The sequence below is a fragment of the Pangasianodon hypophthalmus genome, chromosome 7 (assembly GCF_027358585.1).
Source record: "Pangasianodon hypophthalmus isolate fPanHyp1 chromosome 7, fPanHyp1.pri, whole genome shotgun sequence".
NCBI classification, from domain to species: domain Eukaryota; kingdom Metazoa; phylum Chordata; class Actinopteri; order Siluriformes; family Pangasiidae; genus Pangasianodon; species Pangasianodon hypophthalmus.
In genome coordinates, this window is record NC_069716.1 from 26,480,972 (window position 1) to 26,508,798 (window position 27,827).

The following is a 27,827-nucleotide window of genomic DNA, read 5'->3' on the forward strand; positions in this document are numbered from 1 at the left end:
TTAAGAGGACATGCCATTACTGCCTCACACACAGACCTTAATGGATGTTGTTTTTTTTTTTTGTTAAAGAGGTTTTCAGTGTTTTAGACTTTTTAGATGCTGTCTTATGGGACTGAAAGTGAGAGACAGCGCAGGGACGGTGCTGCTGTAATGGAACCAGTCACTGCAGTTTCATTTTCCTGACTCACTCACTTGGATATAAACCCCAAAACATAAACACGGATCAGGCGTCTTACTCCTGTTTGAAGCTGGAAGGAGAAAGGGTTTGATTACAGGAAACTGGCTTAAAAAAGGATTATACACATCTCCAGTGGGACTTAGCACCAAGCGGTTTTCTACTAAAGACGTATTGTATCACAAATACTTAAAAACCTCATGCTCCTCAAATATTTTTTTATAAATTATATAAAAATGTTGTTTAGAAATCTTTTAATTACCAGGTGCTGGAATACTTGAGGCTTCCTGTGCTTTAGTAGCTGCTGAAACACCAGCGCTTGATGTTGGATCCTGAAGAAAAAAAAAAAAAACATGTAAAGATGTTAAATACATTTACACCACAACACTGCTAAATTCTCAAAGGTGTAGATTAAGTTTCAATAACAGTAGCTCTGAAGGCAGTGCTGGCTACCAGGCAAATCCCAGGTTTAGTTTAATGTGCTCATTATTGGTTCTTTAAATTATAATGCTTTTTAATTGCGGGATTTGATCTCACAATATTCCGGCTCCAGAACAGAGCCTTAACCGTGTTATTACCTCTAACCACTTACTGCTTGAGTGAGGAGTCAAACAGCTCAGACAGGTATTTAGGTTTTTCAAGCAGCACCACCAAAGCCCAGAAAGCTTCCTCCTCGCTGAGAAGCATGAGTAAGACGGCAGCAATGTACGACATCCCTAATGAGTGGCAAAACACCCAGCGTTAATTAGGAGTTGAGTAATAACACAACATAACACCACTTGTGATGTCTATTTACTGGCTACATGATTCATGACTGCCATCTTGTGACTGAATAATGCATCTTGGCCTTAACATGCAAGTTATAAAAAGCCTTTAAGAACTTACAGCCAATAACACAATTCAAAACACTTCGTATATTATATTTTCATATAGAGAACCTGTAGCACTAACACACAGCTGTGACAGTACTGTAGATAAAAGCAGAGTGGGAGTGAGGCCATCACCTTGGCTGTACCCAATCTGAGGGTTATATTTGGCGTACGCAGTGAGCACTCGGAAAAGCTTGGCCTGACCCTCGATGGCTTCAGGAGTGTCGCCCATTAGAGAGCGGTGTGTTGGAAAAGACCTCTCTACAAACACAAAAAAGCACTTTTTTAGCTTAATGTTGAGCCTGAAGCAAAGTAAACATGTAAACAAAGTAAAAGGCTTTGTCGACAATGAACATGTCGACAATGTTCAGGTAATCATGTTATAGTACAAATCCAAAATGCTAAATCTAATCTAATAAAGCATTTCTGAATTCTAACATAACGGTAATATATCCTGCATCTCCACTGACTTCATTATATGGAAGATTTCTACTGTAAATCCATAAATAATATTAGAGTGAACTGAACTCAGTAAGCAAAAAAAAAAGTTTGAGGGAAAAAAAAAAAAAAAATCACTATTTAAGTACTGAAGTTAGTGAACGGCGCCACCCAGTGGATATAAAAGGAATTTTTATCTGCAGTGAAACCTTCAAACCAGAACATTATTGCCATCAAACCATGTCCTTTCTGCCCAAAACACACCATACATTACAGCTGCAAGGGCACAAACAAGTCTGGGGCAGTTATAAAGGCAAAAAGATAGCAAACTGTGTATTACAGAATATTTATATCACATAAAGTTGATTAATTGAAAGTTGATATCTTTTTGTTCAGTATTTACTTTTAATACCAGAAGTAAACAGTAAAAAACTCAGGGAGGTGTTGTTATAGAAAAGGGTGGTGTGATGCAGAAGCTCTCTTTTATAGCAACTTTATTTATTAAAAAATGACACATCATACTTTTTATCCCTTTATAGTTGCATTTAAGGAAACTAGCCAAAGACGGTGTGGTGTGATGGAACCTGACACAAAGCAAAGGTACTGCTACTATCCTGTAACTGATTATTTTTCAATAGCAGCACATCTTTAAGTGTTGTATTCCTCCTACACCACAGCAATTTGCTAATAATTACTATTTTGTATTTATTAAAGAACATAGCTGTTGGGGAACGTCCATGAGGCAAGTTAGTTCCTGTTGTAACTTATGTTATAGCAGCTATAAACATTTGTTCCTTCACCACCCTCTCTTTTTTTTCTCTCTTGAAGTTAATCATACACAAAATGTAGTCACACCTAAATGAAGTACGGATGTAGGAATGTTATTCTGATTGAAAAAGCGGAGGCTTTAGATGGATCAGACAGACAAGATAAATTAAACGGATCAATGTTATAATCAGTGCCAGTAATTATCAGTATTATAGAGTGGCTGTAACTCACGCAGGTCCAGAGCGATCTGTCTGAAGAGAGCCACTTCGACGCTGAGTGAGCCTACAGTAGCTGAGCCCAGCTCGTTCTCTCTCTCGCCCAGCGTGCTGATGGCTGAAATGATGCTGTACTCGCTCACACTGAGGTCCACCAGAGGCTTCCGGATCTCACTCAGACACACCTGAAATACACACATACATCATAGAGTATAAACCTACACCCTGAACAGGAACAGTCCTGATTTAGATATAGACTGATTAAACAGAAAAGGAATGAAAGATTTTTTTTTTCTTTTTTCCATGTTGCTTTCATGCCATAAAAACAATACTGGAAATTTTTTACATTTAAAAATGATATTGCAGTGTAGCTTTGACGTGGAAAAGCATATCTACAGCAAACCAGACTATTCTGAGGTTGTTTTTTTTTTATTTATTTATTTGCACAACCAAGTAGCTACCACTGGCCCATCGTTCAAGTACCATTAGGTCCTACTGATGCCACTTTTAAGCATGTACCAAAAACAAACATTTGATACAGGATCAGCAGCCAGTAGAAAAAGCACAGCTCCAGTATTCTGGTGAAAGAAGCGAGAGTACCTCTTGGGGAAAAGGCCCTATATAGCAGCCATGGAAATGACATTATACACACTTTCTCTGCTTCCCAAATTTCCAAGAAAGTAAAGCAGTGACTGAGCTCCACCTGGTAGTTGAAATCACTGGCCACTTGAACAGCCTCGATGTCCAGCAGACACTTCCACACACGGCCACGCAGCGTAGGAGGAATGCCAATACGGATAAAGCGTTCAATCTAAGATTAAAGGAATGAGATAAAACAACTACAAACCATTCTTCTCATTTTTACTTTCACAACTGCTACTTCATATCCAATCTTTTACTCTATTATTCTATCATTATTTAAAATTTCCTCTAGTTAAATGTCTGTTGTCTTGAATATTTTTAATGGTCCATGCACTTGTCTGGTCTGTTTACTATGTCACATGTCATACGACTAATTCCTCGTATGTGCAACATACTTCTGATTCTTAAATCTGAATCAATCCAGAGATTGAGGAAAAATCTCAAGAGCTAAAGAATTAGATGCATAAACATGAAATGAACGTACCTGATTTCTGCAAATGAAACTGGATCCATTCCAATAGCTGAGCAGTTCACACAGCTCTTTAACTTTAACCGCATTCGGCTGAGGATAGCTGAGCAGAGAAAAGACGACAAGTAATTCAAACCTCTCTTAACATGTGTTAACTTACTTTGTATTAATGCTGAAGTTGTTTGTTACAACAATTGTTTGTTAAGTAAGGAATAAATCTTTGGGGCACTGTTACTGTTACTGTTACAACCCAGAAGTTGATTATTTTCCTATAACAGCACATCCCTGAGTGTTTTATTTCTCTTATAACACAGCAATTTGCCAGTGATTTCAATTTATTATTAATGAAAGATGCACAAATCGTACATTTTATCCATTTGTAGTTATGCTTACTGTTGTGGAACGTCTCCAAAGTTCCTATTATCACTTATCTTACAGCAGCTACAAACAGTTGTCCCCTCATCAGCCTCTTTTTTTCTCTCTCTCTTGAAGTTAACAATATAAAAAAACTCTGCAGCTCGTCATGTTATTGAGAAACCAGAAAGCGTAAACTCCCCTGACCTGAAGACTTTCTTGTGGCGGAAAACTTACTGACTGTTACAAAGCGCTGACGCTGGAGACTCCTTCCATAAATGTCATCACCTTACAGAAAGTTTCACCACATCAAACAATTCCACTTTGTTTTAACCCACTGAAACCTGTGATTTGAGCTGCTATTATAGCAAATTAATCAACACCTTCTGACCAATGAGAATTAAGGATTCAACATCAGTGTAGTAATCTGTTAACCCTTTCATGCATAAATTATTTACAAACATATTCTTCACGTGCTTTTATTACTTAAAATGTAACATGAATATGAATTTCTGTAAATATTACTTGCATTAAAAAGTAAATGGGTTGTCCATGTTTACGTGAAATATCATGAGGAAAAAAGGATAAAACATTCTACCTGAAATTTAAAAAATAAGAAACCTTATTATAAATTGTTAGCATTCAATATTGCTGAATATTTTTTAAAATATTCTTGATGTACAGAATGTATGCAGTTTAGAGCTGTTGCATGATGAACATTTTCAATAAAAAATAACTATTTTTAAAACATTTTATGGGTTCATTAGAACACACTGGCACAAAAACCCACTTAATTTTGTTTTGAAAGTTTGTAAAGCTGTAACTGTAGACATGCTGCATAGCTGCACTCACAAACAGTCTAGAGAGAAACAGAAATCAGAATAATGATTCATGTTAAAATGCAGTGATTTTCTCAAATGATTAAAAAAAACAGCTTTAAATTGACTGTCCATAAGTGTGGACACTGTGCATGAGAGTAAACACTGTCAGTTACATTAAGGGAATCTTACTATAAAGCATTACTGGAACCAAAATAAGCCAGTCTCTGAATACTGGATGTTTAATATATTTACAATAACAAGAGCAGAGACTTCACTTCAGGCCCTAACACTTGTTTCCAAGTTGAACCTATGATCAGGGGAAATAAAGCATGTTTTACTGAGAGTGTATGATATAAACACACACCTGTAATCATGGGATCTGTGCTGCAGTTTCCTCTCTCTCCTCTTACTGAAGGCGAAACCAAACTCATCAAAGCGCACAGTGCTGCTGCTCCTGCGCCTGGCTGAGGCTTTAGCACTGCTGCTGCTCCTGCTGCTCCTGCTGCTGCTGCTCCTCCTCAACATCCTCTTCCTCACAGCCAAACCTTCAACTGAGCTTTATTACTGCTTATTTCACTTTCCCAATGTTTCCATCTCACCCGCTTCACCCAGACCTGGCCAGCTGAGTTTGAACTCACCGCCAGTTTCATTCAAACATGGCGGTGTTTCAAAATACGAGTCCTCGAGTGCAGCAGCAGCACAACACATTTTTTAATCGTTAGAGGGGAAGAGAGAGAGAGAGCAGTGTATCTTTCAGTCCTCCTAAATATCACTCGTTAATAAATTCAAACAAATTGTGTCATTGTTAATTATTCAACTCACTCTAACATGTAACATTTTTATAGTATAAAAATCAAATATGTGTAAGGAATAAATCACTCGGTGTTGTGCTGTTAAAGGAAAATAATCAATGATGGAAAGGTATGATGAAGCAGAGTTACTATTATCACCCCAAAGCTGATTAATTCCCAATAACAGCATGTCCTGCAGTGAATTATTCCTCTTATACCACAGCAATTTTCCAACTACTACAATTTTCTATTTATTAAAGAACTGCATTTTTTTTTTATCCATTTACAACTACATTTATTGTAACATCTTCAGAACAAGTTAGATCCTGCAATAACTTACAACTCAAATACAACACAATCCAGGAAGTATTTTATTCCTCTATTACCACAGCAATTTTCCAACTTTTACTAGTTTCTATTCATTAAGGAATGGCATCATATTTTTTATCTGTTTATAGTTACATTTAATGTAATGTCTGTGAAACAATGAGATCCTGGTATCACTAACAGCTCAAATACAACTCAGTCCTGGCTAATCCTGAAACAAAACTCAAAGGTTTATACATCCCAGTAGTAAGAAAGAGAAATCTCCAAAATGCTGAAATGTTCTTAACATTTGTCAACTTTTATTTTAGGGGAAGCGTGGCCGCCTCACAGGTCCAGGGTTCCGGGGAGATCCTGAGCTCGGGTTACTTCCTGTGTGGAGTTTGTGTCTGTGTGGGTTTCTCTGTGTTCCATCCATGCACAGTATTTCCATCCATCCATTTATTTATATATACAGCACTTTTCTAACACTTCACTTTACAAAATATGTAAAACAAAATAACATAAATAATCCATCTGGTAAACTTCACAACAATATATTATAAAACTATTATAAATGAGATTTTTTTCATTAAATTCTTTTTTTTTCAGTTATTTCATGTGTAAAATAGATTAAACCCATTCTGCCCAGCTATTAATCCAGTTAGTAAATGATTTGTAATTCTTTTGCAGTGAAAATGAGCAGAACTACAAAAGCTAAATGGACCAGAAAGCATTAGATTGGTCAGATAGTTGCTCAAATTTTTTAAAAAAAGGGTTTGTTATTGTGGCATGAAGTCAGCGACCTGTTAAATGTGTCCTTTTCAGTGTCCTAATGTCCTGAAACCAGTGAAGAAGCATGTAAGAGAATAAAGACATGATTTTCATTTGACTTATTCAGCTAAACAGAGCAATCAATACAGAGAGCCGTAATACATGCGTGTGACATATTAAAGGAAAAACTTGTGTCTCTGTTATGCTGTGGGGGGCATTTACTTATTTTACTGCCATGGTTTGGGTCCATTTATCCCCTTACAGTGAGGTGTCACTGTAAATCAATGCTATGTTCTTCAGACTGATCACCTTTATCCTATGATAAAACATTTCTATCCTGGTGGGCGTGGTCTCATCCAGGATGACTCCACCCCCATCCCCAGGGCACGAGGGCTAACTAAATTGTTTGATGACGACGAAAATTATGTAAATCGTATGCTATGGCCTTCACATTCACCAGATCTCAATCCAAATGAACACCTGTGGGAGATTTTAGCACGACGTGTTAGACAGCTCTCTCTATCACCATCATCAAAACACTAACTGAGGGAAAATCTTTCGGAAGAACGGTGTTCATCTCTCCAGCGCAGCTCCTGACTGAGACTGTAGCTTCTATATCATGGTGCACTGAAGCCTGAGGAGGCCAAATGCCTTACTAACCCACATAAATGTTGGGTTTTCCTTTAATTTGTCACCCATATGTATGTGAATTACTGAATGTAAGCATTAACCAATAATAAATGTTTAAAAATACAACACTTTAGTACTGCAAACTATAATAAAAGAATAGGCAATTATTAAACTGGTACATGTCTAATGCTCAGTATGGCAACAAAGGCGCATAACGGTATTCATACTGACTCCTATCACCTCCTCCATCTTTCCAGACTTGGCGTTTCCCTCCAGTCTGGAGCGAATCCAGTGCCGTGCCTGCTCCAGCGTCTGCAGACTCATCCACAAGATGTCCTTCTCCCTCTCCAGTTCCTGCAGTTTCTTCACCTGAACATGAAAGAATGAAACACACATACAGTTGGGTTCATATGGAAGCCTTTCCTACAGAAAATGAAATGAAATAGGGGTCTTTTCAACTGTTTTTGTTTTTGTTTGCTTGGGGTTTTCTTAAGGACGACACTGGAGAAGATATTGTACATAATCTGTACAGTATCAGATGTAATCTACTGTTCTTTCTCAAACTGTTGCCACAAAGTTGGAAGCACACAGTTGTATACCATGTCGTATGCTGTAGCATTACATTTACCCTTCACTGGAACTAAGAGGCTCAAACCTGCTCCAGCATGACAATGCCCCTGTGCACAAAGCGAGCTCCATGAAGACATGGTGTGTGAAGGTTGGAGTGGAAGAACTCGAGTGTCCTGCACAGAGCCCTGACCTCAACCCCACTGAACACCTTTGGGATGAACTGGAACACCGACTGCACCCCAGACCTCCTCACCAACATCAGCGCCTGACCTCACTAATGCTCTTGTGGCTGAATGAACACAAATCCCCACAGCCTCGCTCCAACATCTAGTGGAATCTAGTGTTCCTGTGTTACGATCACCAGCTAGACTGCCCACGGACTCCACTAGAGGGCACTCCACCCCGGACTCTTGCCATTGTTCTCAGGACTCCATTTCCCATGTGTTCCTTGCCCCACCTGTCATGTGCTACCCTTGTTTGTGTGTCATGTTCTGCTTGGTTCCTTTGTTTCATGTGTCATGTTCTCATTGGTTGGTTTTGTCACATGTTCTCCCTGTTCTGTATAAAAGTTGCTCACACATGCTCCTAGGTTGCTGATTATTGTATGTCATTGTGTGTATAGCTATCCCTCGTTCCCAGTTTCCGTGTCTCCTAGTTTACCTGTGTTTTGACCCTTGGACTGTTTTCCTTGTTTTTGATTGTTTGCTGCCTGCCCTGACCATTGCCTGTGTTTTGAATTACTCTTTAGTCTCTGCCTTGGTTTATACTGTTTGCTGGTGCTCGACCCTGCCTGTTTTCACCACGTTTGTTAATAAAGCCTTGCACTTGGATCCCCAACTCCGTTGTCTCGACCCCCACGTTACATCCTGGGATAGACTCTGGACCACTGCAACCCTAACCAGGATAAATCACTTACCGAAGATGAATGAATGAATGGTCTTTAGTGAGAAACTTTTATTTTATTTTTCTTTGCAGAATGTCTTGATCTTCAACCTCAAGAACAGCCTGGGATAAACAAAGAAAAGTATTTGAAAACACCGCACATGTATATGTATAATGAAAATAAGGGTCATCTTTCTAAGTGTTTGAAACTAGTAATTTACGTCTAAGGGAAATCAGAATTTTGTTTGTGTTCTGCTTTTTTTTTTTTTTTTTCTTGGCATTTGTTTCCTGCTGAGCCCATTCTTAGCCTGATGAGCTGAGTGGAAATAGTTTCTGCCTTTAAATAACTTTGTTATACAGTTGTGAACTACCAGCATTGATCTAGAGGCTGGCTGGGAATTCAGTAAAGGTTTGTGACGGTTGAAACCACAGAACAGTATGTTAAAGAGGACAAAAACAAAAGGCACAAAGTACTATAAATACCCAATAATACAAATGAGAACTTATACCTACTATTATTGCACATTACTATTATTATTGCTAGTGTTCTAATCCTTGTGTTAATTTGTGGCTCTCTGTGTCTAATTTTGTGTTGTACTACAAGACAGGCAAAAATAATTAGTTCACGAAGATAAACATGGTAGATCCCCAGTGACTTTACACATTATAGCACCATAAAATCCAGAAGAACTCACCCAGAGGAAGAATCTCAGGGCGTCCAGACTGTTGATGTTGCTCCGCAGAGGAACAATCATGACTGTATACGACGCCATGAAAAGTGCTGGTGTAAATAACTCTATCACTAATAACACCAAAGAGACAGTGGACCAAGAGATGACAATTCTACGAACGTTAAATAAAATACACGAAGTACGAGCTGATCATTCTCTTCCTAATCCCCACCCCAGAACTGTGTGTCAGAAAAAAGGAGGATGAGTCTGAGGGGAAAAGATTTAGTGACAGAGTGAGAGGTCAGAATGGTGAGACAGCAACACTAATGATTTGTTTGAAGAGGCCACGTGTAGCCTGATCAGCATACTGTGAATAAACATTTACAAGCTCAAAAACATTTATTTAAATTAAAACCCTTAATTAAAACACTTAAATATCAATTAAACACTGAACATCATAACAGAAAGAAACATTCTTTGATTACTCAAATGTTCCCTAACAACATACTCGATATAAAAACATCCAGCAAATATTACAGTAACTTCAAGTGCTCTAAATTAGCGCATAAAACCTACCATTTAAAACAGAAAATTAATACAAACACTTTTTTTAAACAGGAAGAAATTAAAATCTTAACTTCAGTAATCAAATACTGTATTTTTTAATGTAATAACAGAAACCCAGTTTTCCTTTGACCATTTTCTTCTGTTGCTCCTTTACATCATGTCCATCTCTCTCTCTTTGTCGTTCTCGTCGTTCAGGGGATACGGAGTGAGGTCCAGTGACAAGAGGTGGCTGGACATGAAATCATTGAACTGTAGGGCCAGAAGGACAGGAATAACATCAGGTCTGAACAGAAATAGTGAGCACTACCATACAGTCAAGTGACAAATTGACAGGTGACTGTTCATTTTCTAGCAATGATGACATCAACAAGCAACATTTAAACTGATATTTTCTCAAATTCACAAATTTAGTATGATGATGTTTTTCTTCAGTTTCCCACTCACAACTGCAATTAGCTCCCATTTACTGTTTGATGCAAAAAAAATGAAAGAAAAACTTATAACTAGGAGTGTAGTCATACACTCCAGTCTCGATTGCATTCATGACACTGGCTTCACAATTCGATTCAATTCGATTCTCAGAATATTTTGAACACAATTTTAATCGAAAAACATTATTACAGAAAAGACTCGTTTTTTATTTCTGAATCATGAACAATGTAAACAATGTGCATTTTTGTCTGTATAAAACTAAATAAATCAAAAATTGCTACGAACAGAGATTTAGCATTATAAACAAAATGTACTACAGGTTCACCATATCTTGAAAATAAGTAAATAAATTTACAAATTCTCCCAAAATTTTGATTGAATAAACAAAGTCTCTGACCCAGGGAAAATGAGTGATTGAAACATAATGAGCTTCATAGCAGTGCCTGAGGCATCAGTTTTAAACAGAGATTGAGCTCCAAAGTCGGCTAAAATGCCCAACTTCCACTGCCTCTTTCTTGGACGCTCTAGATCGTAGTGGCACGGGACTGGTGTCGTTTGAATCTCCTGAAGGGTTCTAACTGTTATAACATGGTTGTGTAACCATATTACGTATCATGCTTGTCAGTCGTTGTGATTAGGTGCTATTGGTCACTTTACAAGTGCCACTGATTCCCAGTAATGGCACAGGCTCCCCACAAAACAATGCGACCATGTGTGCAGTACCTCAGAGTAGACCCCCAGCAGAGCGTCTGACCGTGAATAGAACTCCTCCTTCAGTGAGATGACAATGACCTGAAAGTTATTTCTTGATTGTTCCCTAATGAAGCTTGTCACCTGCACAGAATCATATATTCATATATCAGACAATAAGAAGTGCTCAGTTGTGTTTCACTAAATGGAAGAGTATACTGTATGTTATCAAGTATTAGTATAAGTACATTTGGAAAGGAAAAACAGATCTTGGAAAGTAGAAATCAGTAAAAAAAAAAAAGACAGTGGGCGTCTTCTTGCCTTGCCAATGTTTGTGTTGTCCAAAGCTGCGTCCACCTCATCCAGCACAAAGAATGGAGCAGGACGGAAGCTGGGACAAAAATGAGACATGAAGGTCAAAACTTATCACAGAAATAATGAAATAATTAACAAGTTTTTAATATATGACCAGTAATTAAAATAAAAAGTGGTGTTTTAAGGAAGTGCTTTTTTACAATGTTTTGAGCTGTATCATTTAATTTTCACTTAACCACCTTGGCCATAGCTACAGGCAGACCATATGTAAAATCTTAAGGAAAATAAATAAATTTGACTCCGCCCAGGTAAAAGCTGACTACCTGTGAATAGCAAACACCAGAGCGAGCGCAGCGATTGACTTCTCTCCTCCTGACAGGTTGTCCATGGCCATAAATCTCTTCCCAGGCGCCACGCAGTTGTAACTGATACCACCCAGGTAAGGCTCATCAGGATTTTCTGCACTCAGAGTCGCCTGCAGGAGACACACACATGCACACAATGAAAACAAAACTTAATTTTTTATTGAAAAAGATTGCTTAATATTATCCTACTTTTTATAAAATCCATCGTTTGGTAAAAAACATTTTACAGACAGGTAGACAGCACCTCAGCCAATGTGCATAGTGCAGCAGGTATGAGTCGTGTGTGCTATAGTTACAGCATCAGTGCGGCTCACCATCAGGAATCACACGTTGTTTAAACATACATACCAAATTAAAATCTTTTGGTTTGAGAAAACCAATAAGAAGTAGTTTCTTTTTCTCTTTCTGTTTTCCTACTTGTCTGCAGGGCAACTATAAACAAATAAACAGAACTCGATGCCAATAGCGTTGACGGGGATTTCTCCAAAAATACCCTCAAAATATTCTTCAGACAGGAAGGAAGCGATTGTAGAAAAACTATTTCAGACATCTGACCTTGCTGTAACCTTGACCCTGATATGATCAACTGCAAAATTTAATCAGATAATCTACTGGTTACAATGTTAATTCCTTATAAATCTTACATTCACCCACTCGTTCTTGAGATTACACACTAACAATAATCTTGGATGGACAGACACACGGATGGATCAATGGCAAAAATCCACTTAGTGGTAAAGGCATAAAAACTAATAGCCTGGAAACAAAATGTGCTTGTTCCAGACACCCAGGCTACTGACTTGTCCATCCCTGAATATTCATGTTCATGGAATCTACACGAAGGTTTCCTTGGTGGATTAGTGGCTAGCATGCGGCGCTCTCATCGCCGCGATCAGGGAAACGACCCCAGCCACTGGAGCGCTGCACGAGCTCTCAGTGACGGACGCAAGCCTGGTTGAGTCAGAAATGGCATCTGACGTTAAACGTTTGCCAGAATCCAAACATGCGTACAGGTGCTCCACTGTGGTGACCCTGAATGGGAGCAGCTGAAAGAGGGAATGGAATCTACACAAAGGTAGAAGTGTAGGTGCTTCTGTGCTTAATGATGACATGTCAAGCGGTTTTAATCATTTTAATATGTTTAATATATAAAAAAGAACGGATTTGAATAACAGAAAGTCTCACCTGAGCACTGTCGTTCTTGCAGAGGTCTTTGTAGATATGGTTGATTTCGAGAGAAACGTGCTCGAAGCACTGGCTGAAGCGATGGAAGCGTCTGGCCTTCACTTGCTCAAACTCCTGATGGCATTTCTTAGCTACACTTGTGCTGGCCTCGAATGCTAACACACAAACACAGAAAGGTGTAGTCAAAGTATTAATTAGCTGCATTAATAATTATGTCAATGGAAGATCCTCACAACCTTCCACTGTGTGTGTGTGTGTGTGTGTGTTTTTACCATCAACCACTTCACGGAAGCTGTCCTTCACCTCACTCATCTTCTCCAGGGCCTTCATATTGGGTGGTTTGGACACATGGATCAGTCTGTCCAGAGACGACACTTTCTCTCTCAACACCTCCAGCTGGGCCATCACCTCCTGCTCCTCAGTCAGACTCTGCGGACATGTGCACACACACACACACACACACACGAACGCACACGCACACATACACAGGTTCATGTGGATACATGAGTAACATGACAACAACTCTATGAATGATGATGCTCATTTTATTTAGTTGTGTCAGAGCGTGTTCTTTATAAGGTGACATAGAAACACACATTTTTAAAAAATACTTCAGCAAAAGTTAATGTTAGTGGCAACGGTCACAAATTTATTCATATCTGTAGCCTCTCTAAAAAAAATTCCGTAATTCCTTTCCTGTACAAACATCATAATCAACAAATACGTGTATGTGGTTAGCAAGCTAGCTATTTATGGAGAGCTGACGCTACATGCCCTGCTGTATTGCTATCTAGCTAACCATCAGATAGCTAGCTTCGCACAACCAAATGTGCTGGAAGAAAAAATGTTACAAAGAAGTTTAACTAAACATTTATGTTAGTAAAATATGAGTCACTATCAAGTAAATGTGGGATTTTGAATGAGAAACTGTTAATATGTCACTGTTAGAAAAATAAAGAATTAAGAGTTCACAAATAAAATGTGAATAATTAGTGTGTGTTTGCGGATTACGCAAGCACTTAGTCTCACCTTCAGGTTATCTCCCAGAGATCTGTAGTCAATCACCATCTGTCCTTCTCGCTCATAAATGTCTTGTGTGGCAGTGCTTACAGATTCAGAGTCCACCTGAGTCGAAAAGAAGAGAACTTTTCTCACCACCACATTCAACACATCACTTTTTCCCAGCTCACATCATGGAAAAGCCCATCACTGCACCTCACTGACATTAATAATGCTTAATAAATTAACTATTTATCAAGGGTTGACTTAGAATTGCAAGAGAGGAATAATCACAAAACATCTCCCATGAAACTCAAGGACAAATGTTGATCTGGAAGATTTTCAGGGCAGCTCTGCATAGAGGAGTGAACCTCGGCAAGCATCGCTACAGCCATTACAGGAAGATACAAAGTGCTGTTATTCTCTCCAGGGCAGGCATTAATTAACTGTAATATTAATTGTAAGACTAATATTACAATTAACACTGATCAAGTCAAGTCAAGAGGCTTTTATTGTCATTTCAACTATATATAGCTGACGCAGTACACAGTGAAATGAGACAACGTTTCTCCAGAACCAACATCGTCACCTCACACAACATAGAGTTACAAAACACAGAGCTGAGTTGTCCTAGCCACATAAAGTGCATCGTGTGCAACCTAGTGCAACAGTGCAAAACAAAACAGTGCAGAACAGACAACACGAGACAGTGCAGGACAAGTACACAAACACAAAATAGCAGCAACCCGTAACCTACTGTATATATATCTATATACAGTGTAATGTGCAAATTTACAAGTATTAAAGTGTCAGTGCCAGTGATGTGCAAAAAGAACCGAGCAGAGCAGCAGTAGCAGTGGTGGAATGTACAATGTAAACAGTAGAACAAGCCAACTTGTCATTTTGAAACCTCTGTAGATAAAACTTTTCAAAAAGTTATAATTTTGGTAAATTTAATTTCATAAAGGGTGCCCATAATTCTGGAAAGCAGTCAATGTCATCAATCATTTGGTTTAACTATACTGGCGCTGATCAAAGTCATTCAAACTGTGACGAGCTCACAGGTCAATTTTCAGACCCATTTCTGAACAACAAAGAACAGCAGTTTCTGCGAAAAGCTTCCAGCTGGAACCTTTAGTACTGGATTGTTGTCTAATTGTCAGTAAGTAAGTAAGTAAGTAAAGAAGTAAATAAATAAAGCGTAGCTTCAGATTTGAGATATCAGCTGCTCCTGTACGTTGTGGGTACAAAATATTTTCCCCTGGTGACTGCACTGTGTGCGCTCTCGATGTACCTGGATGTCACTGATGTCGTCCAGTGATCCTGAGAGCACCGTGAGAGGCAGACCCTCGATTTTGCAGCCCAGCAGCAGGTTGTGTTTGCAAAGTCTCTGATGCTCCAATGCAGTTTCCACAGAGATCATCTCCTTCTGCTGCTTTACCAGTTCCCTGAGAGAGAGAGAGAGATTTTTCTTCTGCTGAAAAGCGATACATTAGCAACGGAAGATCTCTTGAATAAAGAAAAAGTTAATTAATATCATATTATATTATGTCTCTTAATATTATATGTCTAATTCTAGACATATTTACTCATTTCAAGCTTGAAATTGTCTTATTCTATGGATAATTTCCTAAATTTACTAAAAATAAACAAAATGATCTGCAAATAGTAATAAGAAAATTTCAAGCTTGAAATTAAAATGATCTAGAAATAGGTTTAATAATCGAATATTTGTTTAAAAACAGTTTTAACAAAAAGAAATATTAGTTAAATTTGCCTATATTTAAGATCTTTTTTTGGCTAAGATATCATTTTTGCAGTGTATTACCACTAACCCTTTCGAATACACAAGGAAGTATTAACTTTATATACAGGAGCATAAGAAACTGTATCATTTTATCACATTTAGATTTATGTAAAAATGATGTATGTATGTACACAAAATACGCCCAGAATGACGAGCACTGTTTTCATGTTGTGTTTTGTTGTGGGTTCTGTCACTGGTTTGTTACCTGATTGTGTTCACCTGTTCTGTGTTAGTCCTTAATTAGTTTTATATATATATATATATATATATATATATATATATATATACATATATGTACGCACATATATATGATTATATATAGCCTGTTGTCTCATCATTCATGGCGAAGTCTTATTATTATTAATTATATTAGTAATATTAATATTGTTAAATCTGAGCCTTTTTTTTCCTGTTTCCACTTAAATTCATGGTTTTGGATTCTTGCCTGTGTTTTGACATAGATTATAGATTTCCCATGATTGATGCTGCATGCCTGTATTTTGACCCCCGCTATGGACTCTGATTTTAATTCCAAATAAAGTTTGCACTCGTCTCCTACCTCTCAGTGCACGTTACATAGAGCTGCATCACAACATATCGTTTGTCATTACTGGTATTCACAATGCTAATACAATCCAGAAGCCTGCATTATGCAATTAAGCACTTCTAACTAACCTCATTTTTTAAAATTAAATCTCAGAACACTTATCACCACTTCGCCCTAATATACTGAAACGCCTTAAGGACATCATCTTTAATAGAGGAGATAAAATGTGAGAGAAATAGTCAAGTCAATACTAAACTCAACCATTAACTATTAGCAACCAGAGATACCTGGTGTTCTCTTGAAGGCCACTGATTCTCTTATCCAGCTCAGCCTTTGCCTTATTAACGTGTAACTTCTGTTCCACCTGCTTATTCTTTAAGTCTAGGAGCTTCGACTGAGACTCATCTACTGCAGCAAGCAGCTTCTCTTCCTCCTGAACAACACAAACATTTAAAATGTGCTCCCTGGATAAAGTTGTGCCAAAGAAAAAAAAACCTCAATCACCTAAAGGTTAAAACAGTTCATGTTTGTGAATGTTTAATTTTAATGTTGTTTTTTTATAGTTTAATACAAAACACCAGCCAGAGAGACACATAAATTAGATCTTTAGAGAGCTGTACTAAAGCTGGCTTACCTCTTTCAACGTGAGGATGACATCTTCCTCGTTCTTGATGGATTCCTGCATTTTGTTGATCAGCCTGCGCTGCTTGTGCAGCTGCTCCTGCTCATACTCGAACTGTGTGTTCAGACGGGTGCGCTGGGACTCAAACTGCAGCCTGGACGTAACAGCTAAAGCTTAACAAACCTTACTGTTTTAATCATGACATCTGTGAGTATTTGAACACTTTGTAACTATAACACGCTTACTGCTTTTATTATATAGCCTAGTCCTGCATTATCACAGTGGCACCCAAAGGCAAGTTTTAGCAGCTATACTGTCATACACACACTATTAATATGTTCAGGGGCTGTCTGAATATATTTTAATGCTCAAATGCTCTTTAGATTTCAAATTCAAAGGCAAATGTCTTCCTAGTGTTAGAAACCTATCATAAAGTCTAATGTTTGTGTGTTGTGTGTTTGTACGGGGCCTTACCGCTTATTCTCGATCTCTCCTTGCTGTCTCACATAATCCCGCTCGTACTCACGAATGTTGGATACTCCAATCTCAGCACAGAAGTCTGAGAACACTGTGTCCTCCATCTACAGCAGAAAAGTAAAGCTCTACTCAACAGCTCACAAAGGCTGCTGAAAGTCCTCTGTCACTAAAGCTGCTGTCGGTAGGCTGAGAGTAAGAGTTTGTAGGAAGTGATAGGTAACAGTAAATACATTTTGTGTGACTCACATGATTGACGTCCTCCTGGAGGGCTGTCACCTCACTGTCCTTCACCTGCACATTATTGGTCTGCATCTCGATCTGAGACTTGAGGTTTGAGAGCTCACTCTCCAGTCTGGAGATTTCCTGCAGCACACAAGCATGAACACGCTTTAGTGTAACACAGAAGAGTGAAAGAAAGTTGAAAAAATAGAACAGAAAGAGTGAGAGAAAGAGAGGGACAGCTTACAGCCTGACAGGCTGGGATGCTTTTTTTACGGATGGACTCCAGCTCGGAGTTGGAGTATTTGAGGCGAGTCTGGATTCCCTGGGCCTGGGCTGTGATCTGATGCAGCTCAGCCTCCTTGCGTTTCAGTTTTATTAGTTCCTGCCAAGAGCACACACATGCACACAGGTCTCAAATTACACGTATACAAATCGTGATAAATCTCCACTCAAAGAAATGACACAGACTACAACCTTAAATGTAAATATAAACAAATAAGTATGTGTCATTCTTCAATAAGTAAAAAATTTAAAAGTTTTCAAAAGAAAACTGTTGTACAAGAGGAATAAACACTTTGGGACGTGCTGTTATGGGAAAATAATCAACTATGGGGTGATAACAGTAACTCAGCTTTACATCAAACCACAATACACCATCAGTCATTGATTATTTTCCTATAAAAGCACATCCTGCTAACAGTTTGACCTACTAATGGACGGTGCTTCCTGTGCCCTTGAGTTCCTGTAACACTGACGTACCCTCAGCTCTGCACTAAGCTGCTCCTTCCGCTCTTTCAGGCCGCTCATGTCCTTCTCCTCCCAGCGCCGAGCCTTATAGCGCAGGTGAACAGAGCCACCAGAGATCACCCCCGACTTGGAGAACAAGGTACCATCCAAAGACACAGTCTAAAAAATTCCAGAGCAACAGCATTATCTTAATAAAGAGATCATCACTTCGATTCGACCTACAGTTCAGTAGCAAGTGCGGCCATTTTATAATAACCTTCAACTCTGACCTCGCCGTTGCACACAGTGAGTACGCACAGCCATATCTAAATCTTACCTTAAGGCGCTCTGGGCCGTCAAACGCGACGTGGCGGGCGTCTTTCAGATTCTCACACACAAGGGAATTCCCACACACAAACTGCACCACTCTCTTCAGCTGAGGTGCATTCTGGGAACACTGCACCACATCCACCACCATCTTGGCTCCGCGGACCTCCCTGAGGCGCTCGTTTAGGGGCTTTACCTGACGCAGGGAAAAAAGCATCATCTGCATTCAAGCCAAAGTTGCTTATTCTGACTCATGTTTGAAAATTAGCGTATTTGTTTCATGTCCAAACAAATTTTGTTCAATGACTGTACATACATACTGCTTCACCAAATTACAAAAAAATTAACCAGACATTCATCCTGCCTTATGACAGAGAACACAGGGCAGTCTGACTCACATCCAGGTTATCAATAGGGAGGAAAGTCTCTCGCTCAGCTCTCTCTTCTTTTATGATCTGAATGCAGTCACGGGCCACTTTTGCAGAGGACACCACGATGGCGTTCATGTAATGGCCAAACACCTTTGTGACAGCGAGCTGGTATTTCTTGTGGATGGGCTGGCACAAGTCCATCAAGCGTCCATACTAGACACAAAAAAAAAAATCTCTAACATATCTGAATCAATTTGTTAATAAAAACGGCGCCAAAAACAAAGTCACTGTTACATAGGTACTGTATCTGACGCATTTTATATTACCTTTGTATGTTACGAAGCATTTGTTAACAGGTGAGGACGTGATCAGTGCGAGATATCTCTCGCCTCTAAACATCATGCACAATGCTGACATTATAAAATGTAAATCATATGGAGCTCATTAGGTTACTGTCACAATTTTCTCCACTCTGAGTGAGTCACTGTTCTTACGGTAATTAACGTCATGTGCTTCTACGTGCTTTGACAGTGTGAGTGGGATGAAGTCGGAATAGCTAGCAGCGTAGCATAGCGTTTGTAGAATATGCAGCCCTTTCTCTTCTAGATAAGAGAGCTAACTTATATATACATTAAGTATACTATAATGTGGCAAGTTTCAATCGTGTGCTGCACATGCCCTGTTTGTTGCCAATGATAGCTAACTAGTTTGTTGGTGTTGTGATGACTAGCAACTGTGACTTAAACAAACTAGCTAGCTAGCCAAGTGTGTAAAATGTTGCTAGCTATATAGGGTTTACTTTATTCTGGAAAATATTGTTAATAGATTGTTTGGATTCATTGTCACTCATGCATTTCAGTATCTAAACAATGTTTAAAGCGATAACTGAAATGTTATGTTCCTAATTTTAACTGTTCACGACTGTAATTGTTCAATTCGCATATTAAAAAAAAAAAAAAAGAAGGACAAATGTAGACTTTGAGAAAATTCTTACAGCCCTGCCTGTCAAAATGATGGACGATGGTTTACAGTTATACAACCTTATGGAAATTATACAGTTTTCCGCATTGCTGGTCTTTGAATCGTTAATCTGCAACATATTAAGGCATTAAAATAGGTTTAATTCAAACAAGTACTCGTAATGTTGGAAATACAATACCACAACGTCCGGGTAGAGTCTGCGCAGGCTTTCGAAGATCTCGTCTCGTTTCTGCTGTCTCCGATTCTCCTGGCTATCCATGCGAGCATTCTGAAGTTCCTGCACTACCACTTCCAGTTCCTCGTTCACTTCCAGCGTCCGCAACCGCCCGCGCTCCAACATCTCCCCCAAGCTCCGCTCCTGCTCCCGCTGCTCCTCCAGAGCTTTGCTGCAAAAGACACGGCCTCAGTGAACAGCAAGCCAAAGCCTTGTCTAATTTTATGATCTCTAATATCGATTGTTTCGAACTGCCACACCACAGTACAAGAAATTCACATATTTTTCCTCACAGAGATGTTTTTTTTGTTCATCTATAAATCCTTCTTATCAGTTTCAGAAGCTAGGGATAGCTAGTTTCTTCAGCAAGGCCCAAAGAACTTTATTTTTTAAAAATACCACCCATGATTGTATGAAAACCGCCCCAATATTTCCACACTTCTGTCAAAGGAAGGTGCTTTTTCGGACCCACAAGGTGCATCTTAAATCATTATTTTCACTCAGAAATGTTCTCCTGCTGATGAGAACACAGATTTTAATCTGCAAAATTAGCAAACTATTACTTTAAGTAGAAAAATAATCACCATATAAACTTTAAAGTCTTTGTCTCGCTCTAATAAACCTAACAAACATCAACTGTGTATGAACTGTGTATAAAAAAAGGGGTTCTGTGAACCCCTCGATGTTAATTCTCGAGTACTCAAGTGTTTGAGGATCCAAAACCAATTAAAATTTACCCCTTTGTGTGGGAGAAATTCAACATCTACTATAAAGTTTATACAGATCAGTGCACTAGGAGGGATGACATACTTAGAGGCGATGGCATACTCCTCCAGTTTCCCTGCCCTCCTGTTTAACTCGTCCCGATGAGCTTCAGCATGCTTAATGTTTGCCTATACGTAAAGAAAAAATATATATATATACAGAAACATGATACACTCTATATCGAAATCTATCCAGGTATTGTATTTGTTATGCATTTCAATATAATTAGATTGACACCACTGCTAATCATAGCCATAGTGATACACACACACACACACACACACACCTCAACTTCACTTTTTCGCCTTTTGTCGAACTCCAGCTTTTCCCGATCAGCCTTCACCTCCCAGTGTAGTTTCTCAGCCTTCTGAACTAAAATGGCCCCCTTTTTCCTGGCCAGTTCCTTCAGCTCCTTATAACGCTCCAGCTACGACAAAACACATTTCTAAATGTCACACCTCCACCCAGGACTGCGGATCCATTTACACACACTCTGCTAGTTAAAGAGCAAAGAAGCTAATCCTGAACAAAGCCTCAGAAGATAATGTGATGTGTTGACCCAATGGCATGTTGCATTTAAAAGTGAGATATACGAATGTATGAAAAACACTTTTTTTCCCCCCAGATATGCATACCTGTTGGTTTATTTATTTATTTATTTATTTTTAACTTTTATTTTTATTTAGTTTAATATACAAGATTAACAATGCAGAAGAAAAGGAAAAAGAAAAAAAGATTTCCCACACACAAAACATAACAACAAAGCCAAACAGATGAGTTTATCATTTCTATAACATTTACAGTTTAGTTAGTTGAAGATGTTTTTACATTCTTTATATATCAACCACTTTTCCCAGTCCATTCTGAAAGCACTTTTTTCATCTTTAACATTTATGTAAATTCTTCCATCACCAGGATTTCTTCAACAATCTCAAACCACTGTTTACAATTCAAAGTGATGTCTTTGAGCCAATTCCTAGTTGTAGTCTTTTTACATGCCACAAGAAGAATCTTACATAAATATTGATCACTTTTTGGTACTATGCCTTTAATATTTCTCATAAGCAAAAATAAACAGGTTCTGGGTATTTTATATCCAAGTACTTCGGACATAACTACCTGCACATCATCCCAAAAAGATTGGATTTTCTCACAACTCCAAAATATATGTGCGTGGTCTGCTTCTAACTGTCCACACTGTCTCCAGCAAACCTGCTGCCTGGACACTTGTTTGCTTTTGATCTTAGGTGTTATAAAGAATATGAAAAACACTTTAAAGCAAAACAATGCTCTCTTTCTTTTCTCTCATTCCCACCCCTTCATCTCACTCTCTGTCTGACCTGAGCTTCCTCCAGCTGCACATCCTCGCCCCTCTGAGCTGCCTGCTCCTCTATCTCTCTCTCATAAACTCTCCAGGCCTTCTCCAGCTCGGCCAGCTCCATCTCCAGCTCCTGCAGCTCCTGCTCCTTCTTGGCCTGCTGCTTCTGGCTCTTCAGCAGGCTGGTGCGCGCCTCCTCGGCCTTGCGCTGGTGGTGACTGGTGTTCACTTTGGCCCTGATGTACTGAGGCCTCTGATGGCTGAGGGTTTCCTCCTGCGACCTGGAAGAGCAGCGGAAGCAGACACACTGTATGAGGTGAATGAAGGCACAGAAATTCAGCTCCTCATATTAAATGGCACACTAGTAGACACTAGTAGAGTAGTTTGCGCCATTTAACTTGCATCATTTCCCAGAATCCTCAGCCAAACAACAGACTACAAACCCAGCCACATGACCTGCTACTTCACTGTAACTTCCTTGACTTCTAATCACAACCGGCTGTTAATAATTATCACGCTCCCCACAAATAACCTCAACTTTCAGTGTATTTTTGCGAAGTCTCACTCCTAGCATTCGACTAGTGATGTCAGTGAGCCTTTTTTTTCTTTTTTTTTTCCACAATTTACAATTTTCTCGTACTGACCCTGTCTGTTTTGTTCTGCTGATAGCCTCACATTTTGCCAATCTATCAACTTCGATTTTGATTTGCCCTTCCGGATTTGTCTGATTTGTCCAAACCATGTCTGTGTCTGATAACGTTGTTTACGCTCACTTGATCTCCTTCTCTAGTTTCTGCAGTTCTCGGCTCAGGCGTCCATGCTCTTTCTTCTGAGCCTTCACAGTTTGCTCCCACTCCTCCACTACGCTCTTTTTGACAGCGACAGCCTCCTGTTTCTCTCTCAGGGACTCCATGAGCACATTAACACCCCTCTCATTGTGATAAAGCTGGAAAAGGCTGAGCTGCAGCTTGCTTTCACTGAGCTGCTCCACCAGGGCCTGATATTTCTCTGCCTACACAGATGACAGCATGTCATGGCAGCATTAATCCAACCTGCATTCGAGGAAGATAATTACTGCAGATAATTATTCATCATAATACCTCAGTTTTGTCCTTGAACACCTGCTTCTTCTCTGCAGTGGCTGCCCGTTTGCGATTAAAATGGAACTGAGTGTCCTCTTTTGCTTTCTGCAACGCCGCCAGCTTGGTGTCGTACTCGTTCGCCAGCTCAAAGGAGTTACTGATGCGTTCAAACATCTTTGTGCGTTCCTTTGCATTCATCATAGCGATGGACTCCACAGCACCCTGAAATATACACAATACACACATCAGTCCACATCACACACTTTGCATAACTGTGATCGACTCTAAAGCAGCGCAGTGCTGTATGTTAGTGTTGACGCAGAGCCGTGTGCTGGCTTCTCAGGTGTGTGAGTGTGTGTGTGTGTGTGTGTATGAGGCAGTATGACAGGGAGATGTGATGTTAGATGTGATCTACGATAGTGTTTAAAAATATATGTTAAAAAAACAGTGCAGTGTTGATCTGTGTTAGTATAAAGTAAAACATATTGCATTTTAAAATAAATTTCCAGAATTTTTTTTTTTTTTTATACACTAATTGTTTGTGTTCTTCAAACTAGGGCCAGACGCGTCACGTGCACGCATTAAGGCTGTGCTGCTGCAAGTGCTGATCTTTAACGGGCTTTAAGGTTGGTTTTTTTTTTTGTTATTAAGATATCGATTATCTTAATTACTTGAAAGAACGAAGGAACATCTGTGAATCCTTAGAAACGTCATGTCTCAACTCTACCTACCTGTCCTTTTAGTTTCATAGTAATTACAAAATAATTCACAGTAATGACTAAAAAAATGCATAAAAACCTGTAAGCGCTTTTGGAGACTTTCGTGTTAATAAGGTTTCTTCTGCCATTCGTTATTCATCCAAACAGAACTCTGTAACAACAAGGTCACGATTTCGTGACAGGTTTCCAAGGACAAGTCAAGTATGAAGTCGGTTTAGCTAAACGCAAAAGGCACCAAAATCTCCAGAGTTTATGACACCAGTGTATTATTTTGTAGAAGCGTAACGGACGATTTGGACCGATGCATCATTTTAAAAACTGAAATGCCTCGAGGGATTCAGGCAATCAGTGCCGTATGATTAAAGACGGCAATGCACTGAGTGGGAGGCTTAGTTTACGTCCCTGTTAATTCGCACAAATTTTTTTTTTAAGAAAAATAAAATATCTGGAACGTGAAAAAGTGATGATGGGCTTGTGAACAAGTCGACTCTTTGAGTCATGAGAAAGTCGAGAGACGACTCGCATAGCATCGATCCTGCAGTTTAATTTAATCAAAAGGCTTCGATGGAAACCTGTTTAACATCTGAGCTGTATGTTAGTGTTAACGCAGAGCCGTGTGTTGGCTTCTCAAGTGTGTGTGTGTGTGTGTGTGTGTGTGTGTATGAGGCAGTATGACAGGAAGGTTGAAGATGTTCTGTGTGTTAGAGGATGTGATCTATAACGGTGTTTAAAAAAAGAAGAGAATAAAGTGGTAATATATAGAGAATATTGACAGACTTGAATTCGATTTCTTTATTCTAAATAATTTCTTGCACAATCATTTCAAAGGTATGATACTAATAAGTATCTGGTTTGGACACGCAAGAAGATTAATTATTTCTTTATTTGTAAAGTAATGTATTTCTTTATTTTCGCTGCTCTGACATGCACCATTCTGTCAAAGTATTACGGCTTCACTTTCAAAATATTACGACTTTATTCATGAAATATTTTGACTTTTTTCCTTCGTAATATTACAGCGTTATTCTTGAAACATTTCAATTTTTGCCTCGTAATATCATCCTTTTTTTTTTTCTTCAAAATATTACAACTTTATTCCTGAAATTTACGCTTTTTCCTCAAAATATTACGGCTTTATTCTTGAAACATTTCTACTCTTAATATTTATTCTCTTAATATTATGACATTTTCCTAGAAAAATTGCAACTTTATTCTCTAAACCTTGTATTTAATTTTTTTAACAGCAGCACAATAACATTAATGCTGGGATGTTTATCAATTTTAAATAAAATCAACCCAAAGATGTGTTTTTTTTTTTTTAAATGAAAAGACAGGGTGTGATTTCATTAAACGTTTTGAGCCACAATTAATCAATCACCTGATCAAACTATCGCACGCGGCAGTGAATCGTTCGCGAGCCGAAAGAGTCGACTCTTGTTGGTGAGCCGAGTCAAATGATTCGACTCGGTGAAAAGACTCGGACTTTATGTCACTAACCTGAAACACTAAGCAGTTCCTGGCTTTCACCACGATGCCGATCTTCTCCAGCTCGGCTGTGTACCTGGCCAGGGTCACCTGCCTGCCGTTCACCCGGTACTCAGAGGAGTCACCTCGAATAAAACCCAGAACAATGCAAGTTAAGTTAAGTTTTGGAGGGTTGTAGAGATGCAGAGACGTCAGTGCGACCCAAACAGACCTGATATGGTTCTGCTGAAGACGGTTTCTTCGTCGTTGTCGTCGCTGAAGCGCATAGTGACCGAGGCGGTGCGGGACACCGGTTTACCGACATGAGCGCCATGAATCAGCTCTTTGGTTTGCTTCACTCGCAGACTGGAGGCTCTCTCTCCCAATACAAACCCCAAAGCATCCATCACATTCGACTTACCTTTCCAATGACCACAGTTACATCTTCATACAGCCATTTTTCACTTTAGTTCTTAACACTGTAAGGATTAAACATAACTCACCTGAACCATTAGTACCAATGATGCAAGTAAACCTTTTAAACGGACCTATTGTCTGCTTTCCTCTCCATGACTTGAAATTGTCCACGTCTATCTGCTTTAAGTAGCCCATATTTACTTTGTGGATAACAAAAAAACCGACGAAACTCTAAAAATGATTAATACGACCGCAGACCTAGCTAACAGGCTAACAGTTTCCCCTTCAGTCAGTCAGAAAGAGCGGGAACGCGCAAGAGATTGAAGTCGCGCCCCATTTCGACCAATCAGACACGCCCTAATTTGCATAGCCGAAAGGGTTCATGGGAAATGAGAAGAAAAATCTACCGTCTTCGAAAGTGTAGTTTGAACTGAAGAATATGTTGTTTTGGGGGAATGACACGCTTCTGCAGTAGTAATGGCGGCATGGTTTAAATGATTAAATGGGGTCACGTGATCAGACCCAATTTCACCATCTTGTAACCCTGTACAATGATATTTTAAAAAGTCTAATATTCAGCCCTTTTTGAGTAGGTGGTGGGCCGAGTCTCTGTCTTAAGCCGTATCTGGACAGGATTAAATTTACATGGCTTCTCCACTGAAGGGAAATTGTAATGCTACAGCACACAGATATTCTATACAACTGTGTGCTTCCAACTTTTTGGTAACAGTTTGGGGAAGAACCACATATAGTTGTGACGGTCAGGTGTCTACAAACCTTTGGCCATATAGCGTACGATTAAAGAAAATTACTACATTCCAGCTCTTTGACTGGAAAGCATGAAATAGTTTCACACTGTAATAATAGTAAATAAACTCGATGAACAGAGCGTTTGCATGGTAATTAACTACCTATATAATGGGAATCTGTAATTCATCCTGTATTTCTTTATAAGTCACGTCCCTTTGCGTCCTGTCGTGAGACATTCTCTCTCTGCTTCCACAATTTAACAAACCACTCTTCTTTTCAATCCTATAAGTTTTGTTTATGCTTGGATATCGCCACTACTGTATTTGTAGCAGTCCCATGAGTTTTGTATCATCCTATGCCATTCTCCAATCAGTGGCAATTAAGACAAGTGTCACAGCAGCGGTCACACTTTGGATTTTAATCCAAATTTTCTGACATTGGTTGACATTTGGTGGTACCAAATCGGCTGCTGGTGAGCATGTCACATTAAGTGTTCTCAGACCACTGATATCAAATCCCAACCAAAGATTTTGCTTTGCCATGTGTGATTGTACCCGTGACAGCAACATCAAGCTGAAAATTGTACAGCATAAAGTCGGCTTTAGTGTTTTCTTAGGATCTAAGAATCAAATAGATCGATCCTCGACTCAGAATTGAGTGAAAACTGGCTCCTATTTACTTCATGGTTTTGAGATTGCAGTGGTGATTGTTAGCATTCTGAATTTTCACACAATTTTTCATTACCTTTATAACATTTCAGAAAACTACTCAGGCAAACACCATCAGCTACTCAAAAAAAAAAAAAAAAAAAAAAAAAAAAAAAAAGACAGATGTTTTACTGGAGTGACTGAAAACGTGATAAAGTAGCACATTGATATTTTGCAGTCAGTATTGACAAATGATACTAAAATGCTTATGGACGGGTTGTTAATCTTCTTATTTTTCTTTTTTCTTTTAAAAAAGGGACATATTCATTGTGTATAATAACATTTCTATGATCATATATTCTCATGTATTTATATAAAATGCAGAAACAATATTCTGTCAAAACTATAGAATTACAAATAGTAATATGCTAAAATGCTAAGAGATT

General features: G+C 38.9%; 3 protein-coding genes across 6 annotated transcripts in view; all 3 read right to left on the reverse strand.

The window, feature by feature from the left end:
- si:ch211-266k8.4 (carabin) overlaps window positions 1–5,421 on the reverse strand; it is a 61,870-nt gene extending 56,449 nt beyond the window's left edge. The window contains exons 1-7 of the mRNA XM_053235544.1: window positions 5,116–5,421; window positions 3,592–3,679; window positions 3,169–3,276; window positions 2,482–2,650; window positions 1,180–1,305; window positions 768–891; window positions 438–507 (exon numbers count right to left, since the gene is read on the reverse strand). Of these exons, the coding sequence (XP_053091519.1) occupies window positions 438–507; window positions 768–891; window positions 1,180–1,305; window positions 2,482–2,650; window positions 3,169–3,276; window positions 3,592–3,679; window positions 5,116–5,276 (846 nt within the window). The 5' untranslated portion in view covers window positions 5,277–5,421. The remainder of the gene's footprint in view (window positions 1–437; window positions 508–767; window positions 892–1,179; window positions 1,306–2,481; window positions 2,651–3,168; window positions 3,277–3,591; window positions 3,680–5,115) is intronic.
- A 118-nt stretch (window positions 5,422–5,539) lies between these two features.
- LOC113546506 (suppressor APC domain-containing protein 1) lies at window positions 5,540–9,526 on the reverse strand. Of its 3 annotated transcripts, none has more exons than XM_026946414.3 (3): window positions 9,397–9,526; window positions 7,490–7,618; window positions 5,540–6,685 (listed from the first exon to the last, which is right to left on the reverse strand). In XM_026946414.3, exons 1-3 carry the CDS (start codon window positions 9,472–9,474, stop codon window positions 6,644–6,646), a joined length of 249 nt encoding a protein of 82 aa, XP_026802215.2. In that variant the 5' UTR covers window positions 9,475–9,526; the 3' UTR covers window positions 5,540–6,643. The 3 variants fall into 3 exon arrangements, with proteins under 3 accessions (XP_026802215.2, XP_034161511.1, XP_053091520.1); XM_034305620.2 differs by having other exon boundaries at window positions 7,481–7,618; XM_053235545.1 differs by having other exon boundaries at window positions 5,540–7,618.
- Window positions 9,527–9,640: 114 nt separating this feature from the next.
- smc1b (structural maintenance of chromosomes 1B) lies at window positions 9,641–27,813 on the reverse strand. 2 transcript variants are annotated; one of them, XM_026946398.3, is made up of 25 exons: window positions 26,071–27,813; window positions 25,800–25,988; window positions 25,601–25,713; window positions 23,403–23,606; window positions 23,076–23,314; window positions 22,325–22,583; window positions 21,271–21,411; window positions 21,030–21,112; window positions 20,184–20,391; window positions 19,052–19,237; window positions 18,664–18,849; window positions 18,360–18,506; window positions 17,845–17,982; window positions 17,625–17,741; window positions 17,376–17,482; window positions 16,914–17,055; window positions 16,567–16,712; window positions 15,220–15,373; window positions 13,956–14,051; window positions 13,199–13,355; window positions 12,927–13,081; window positions 11,700–11,851; window positions 11,383–11,452; window positions 11,095–11,205; window positions 9,641–10,188 (listed from the first exon to the last, which is right to left on the reverse strand). In XM_026946398.3, the coding sequence occupies exons 1-25, from the start codon at window positions 26,177–26,179 to the stop codon at window positions 10,090–10,092; spliced, it is 3,708 nt and encodes a 1,235-aa protein (XP_026802199.3). In that variant the 5' UTR covers window positions 26,180–27,813; the 3' UTR covers window positions 9,641–10,089. The 2 variants fall into 2 exon arrangements, with proteins under 2 accessions (XP_026802199.3, XP_034161509.2); XM_034305618.2 differs by lacking the exons at window positions 23,076–23,314; window positions 25,800–25,988; window positions 26,071–27,813 and having other exon boundaries at window positions 25,601–25,709.
- Between the last annotated feature and the right edge of the window lie 14 nt (window positions 27,814–27,827).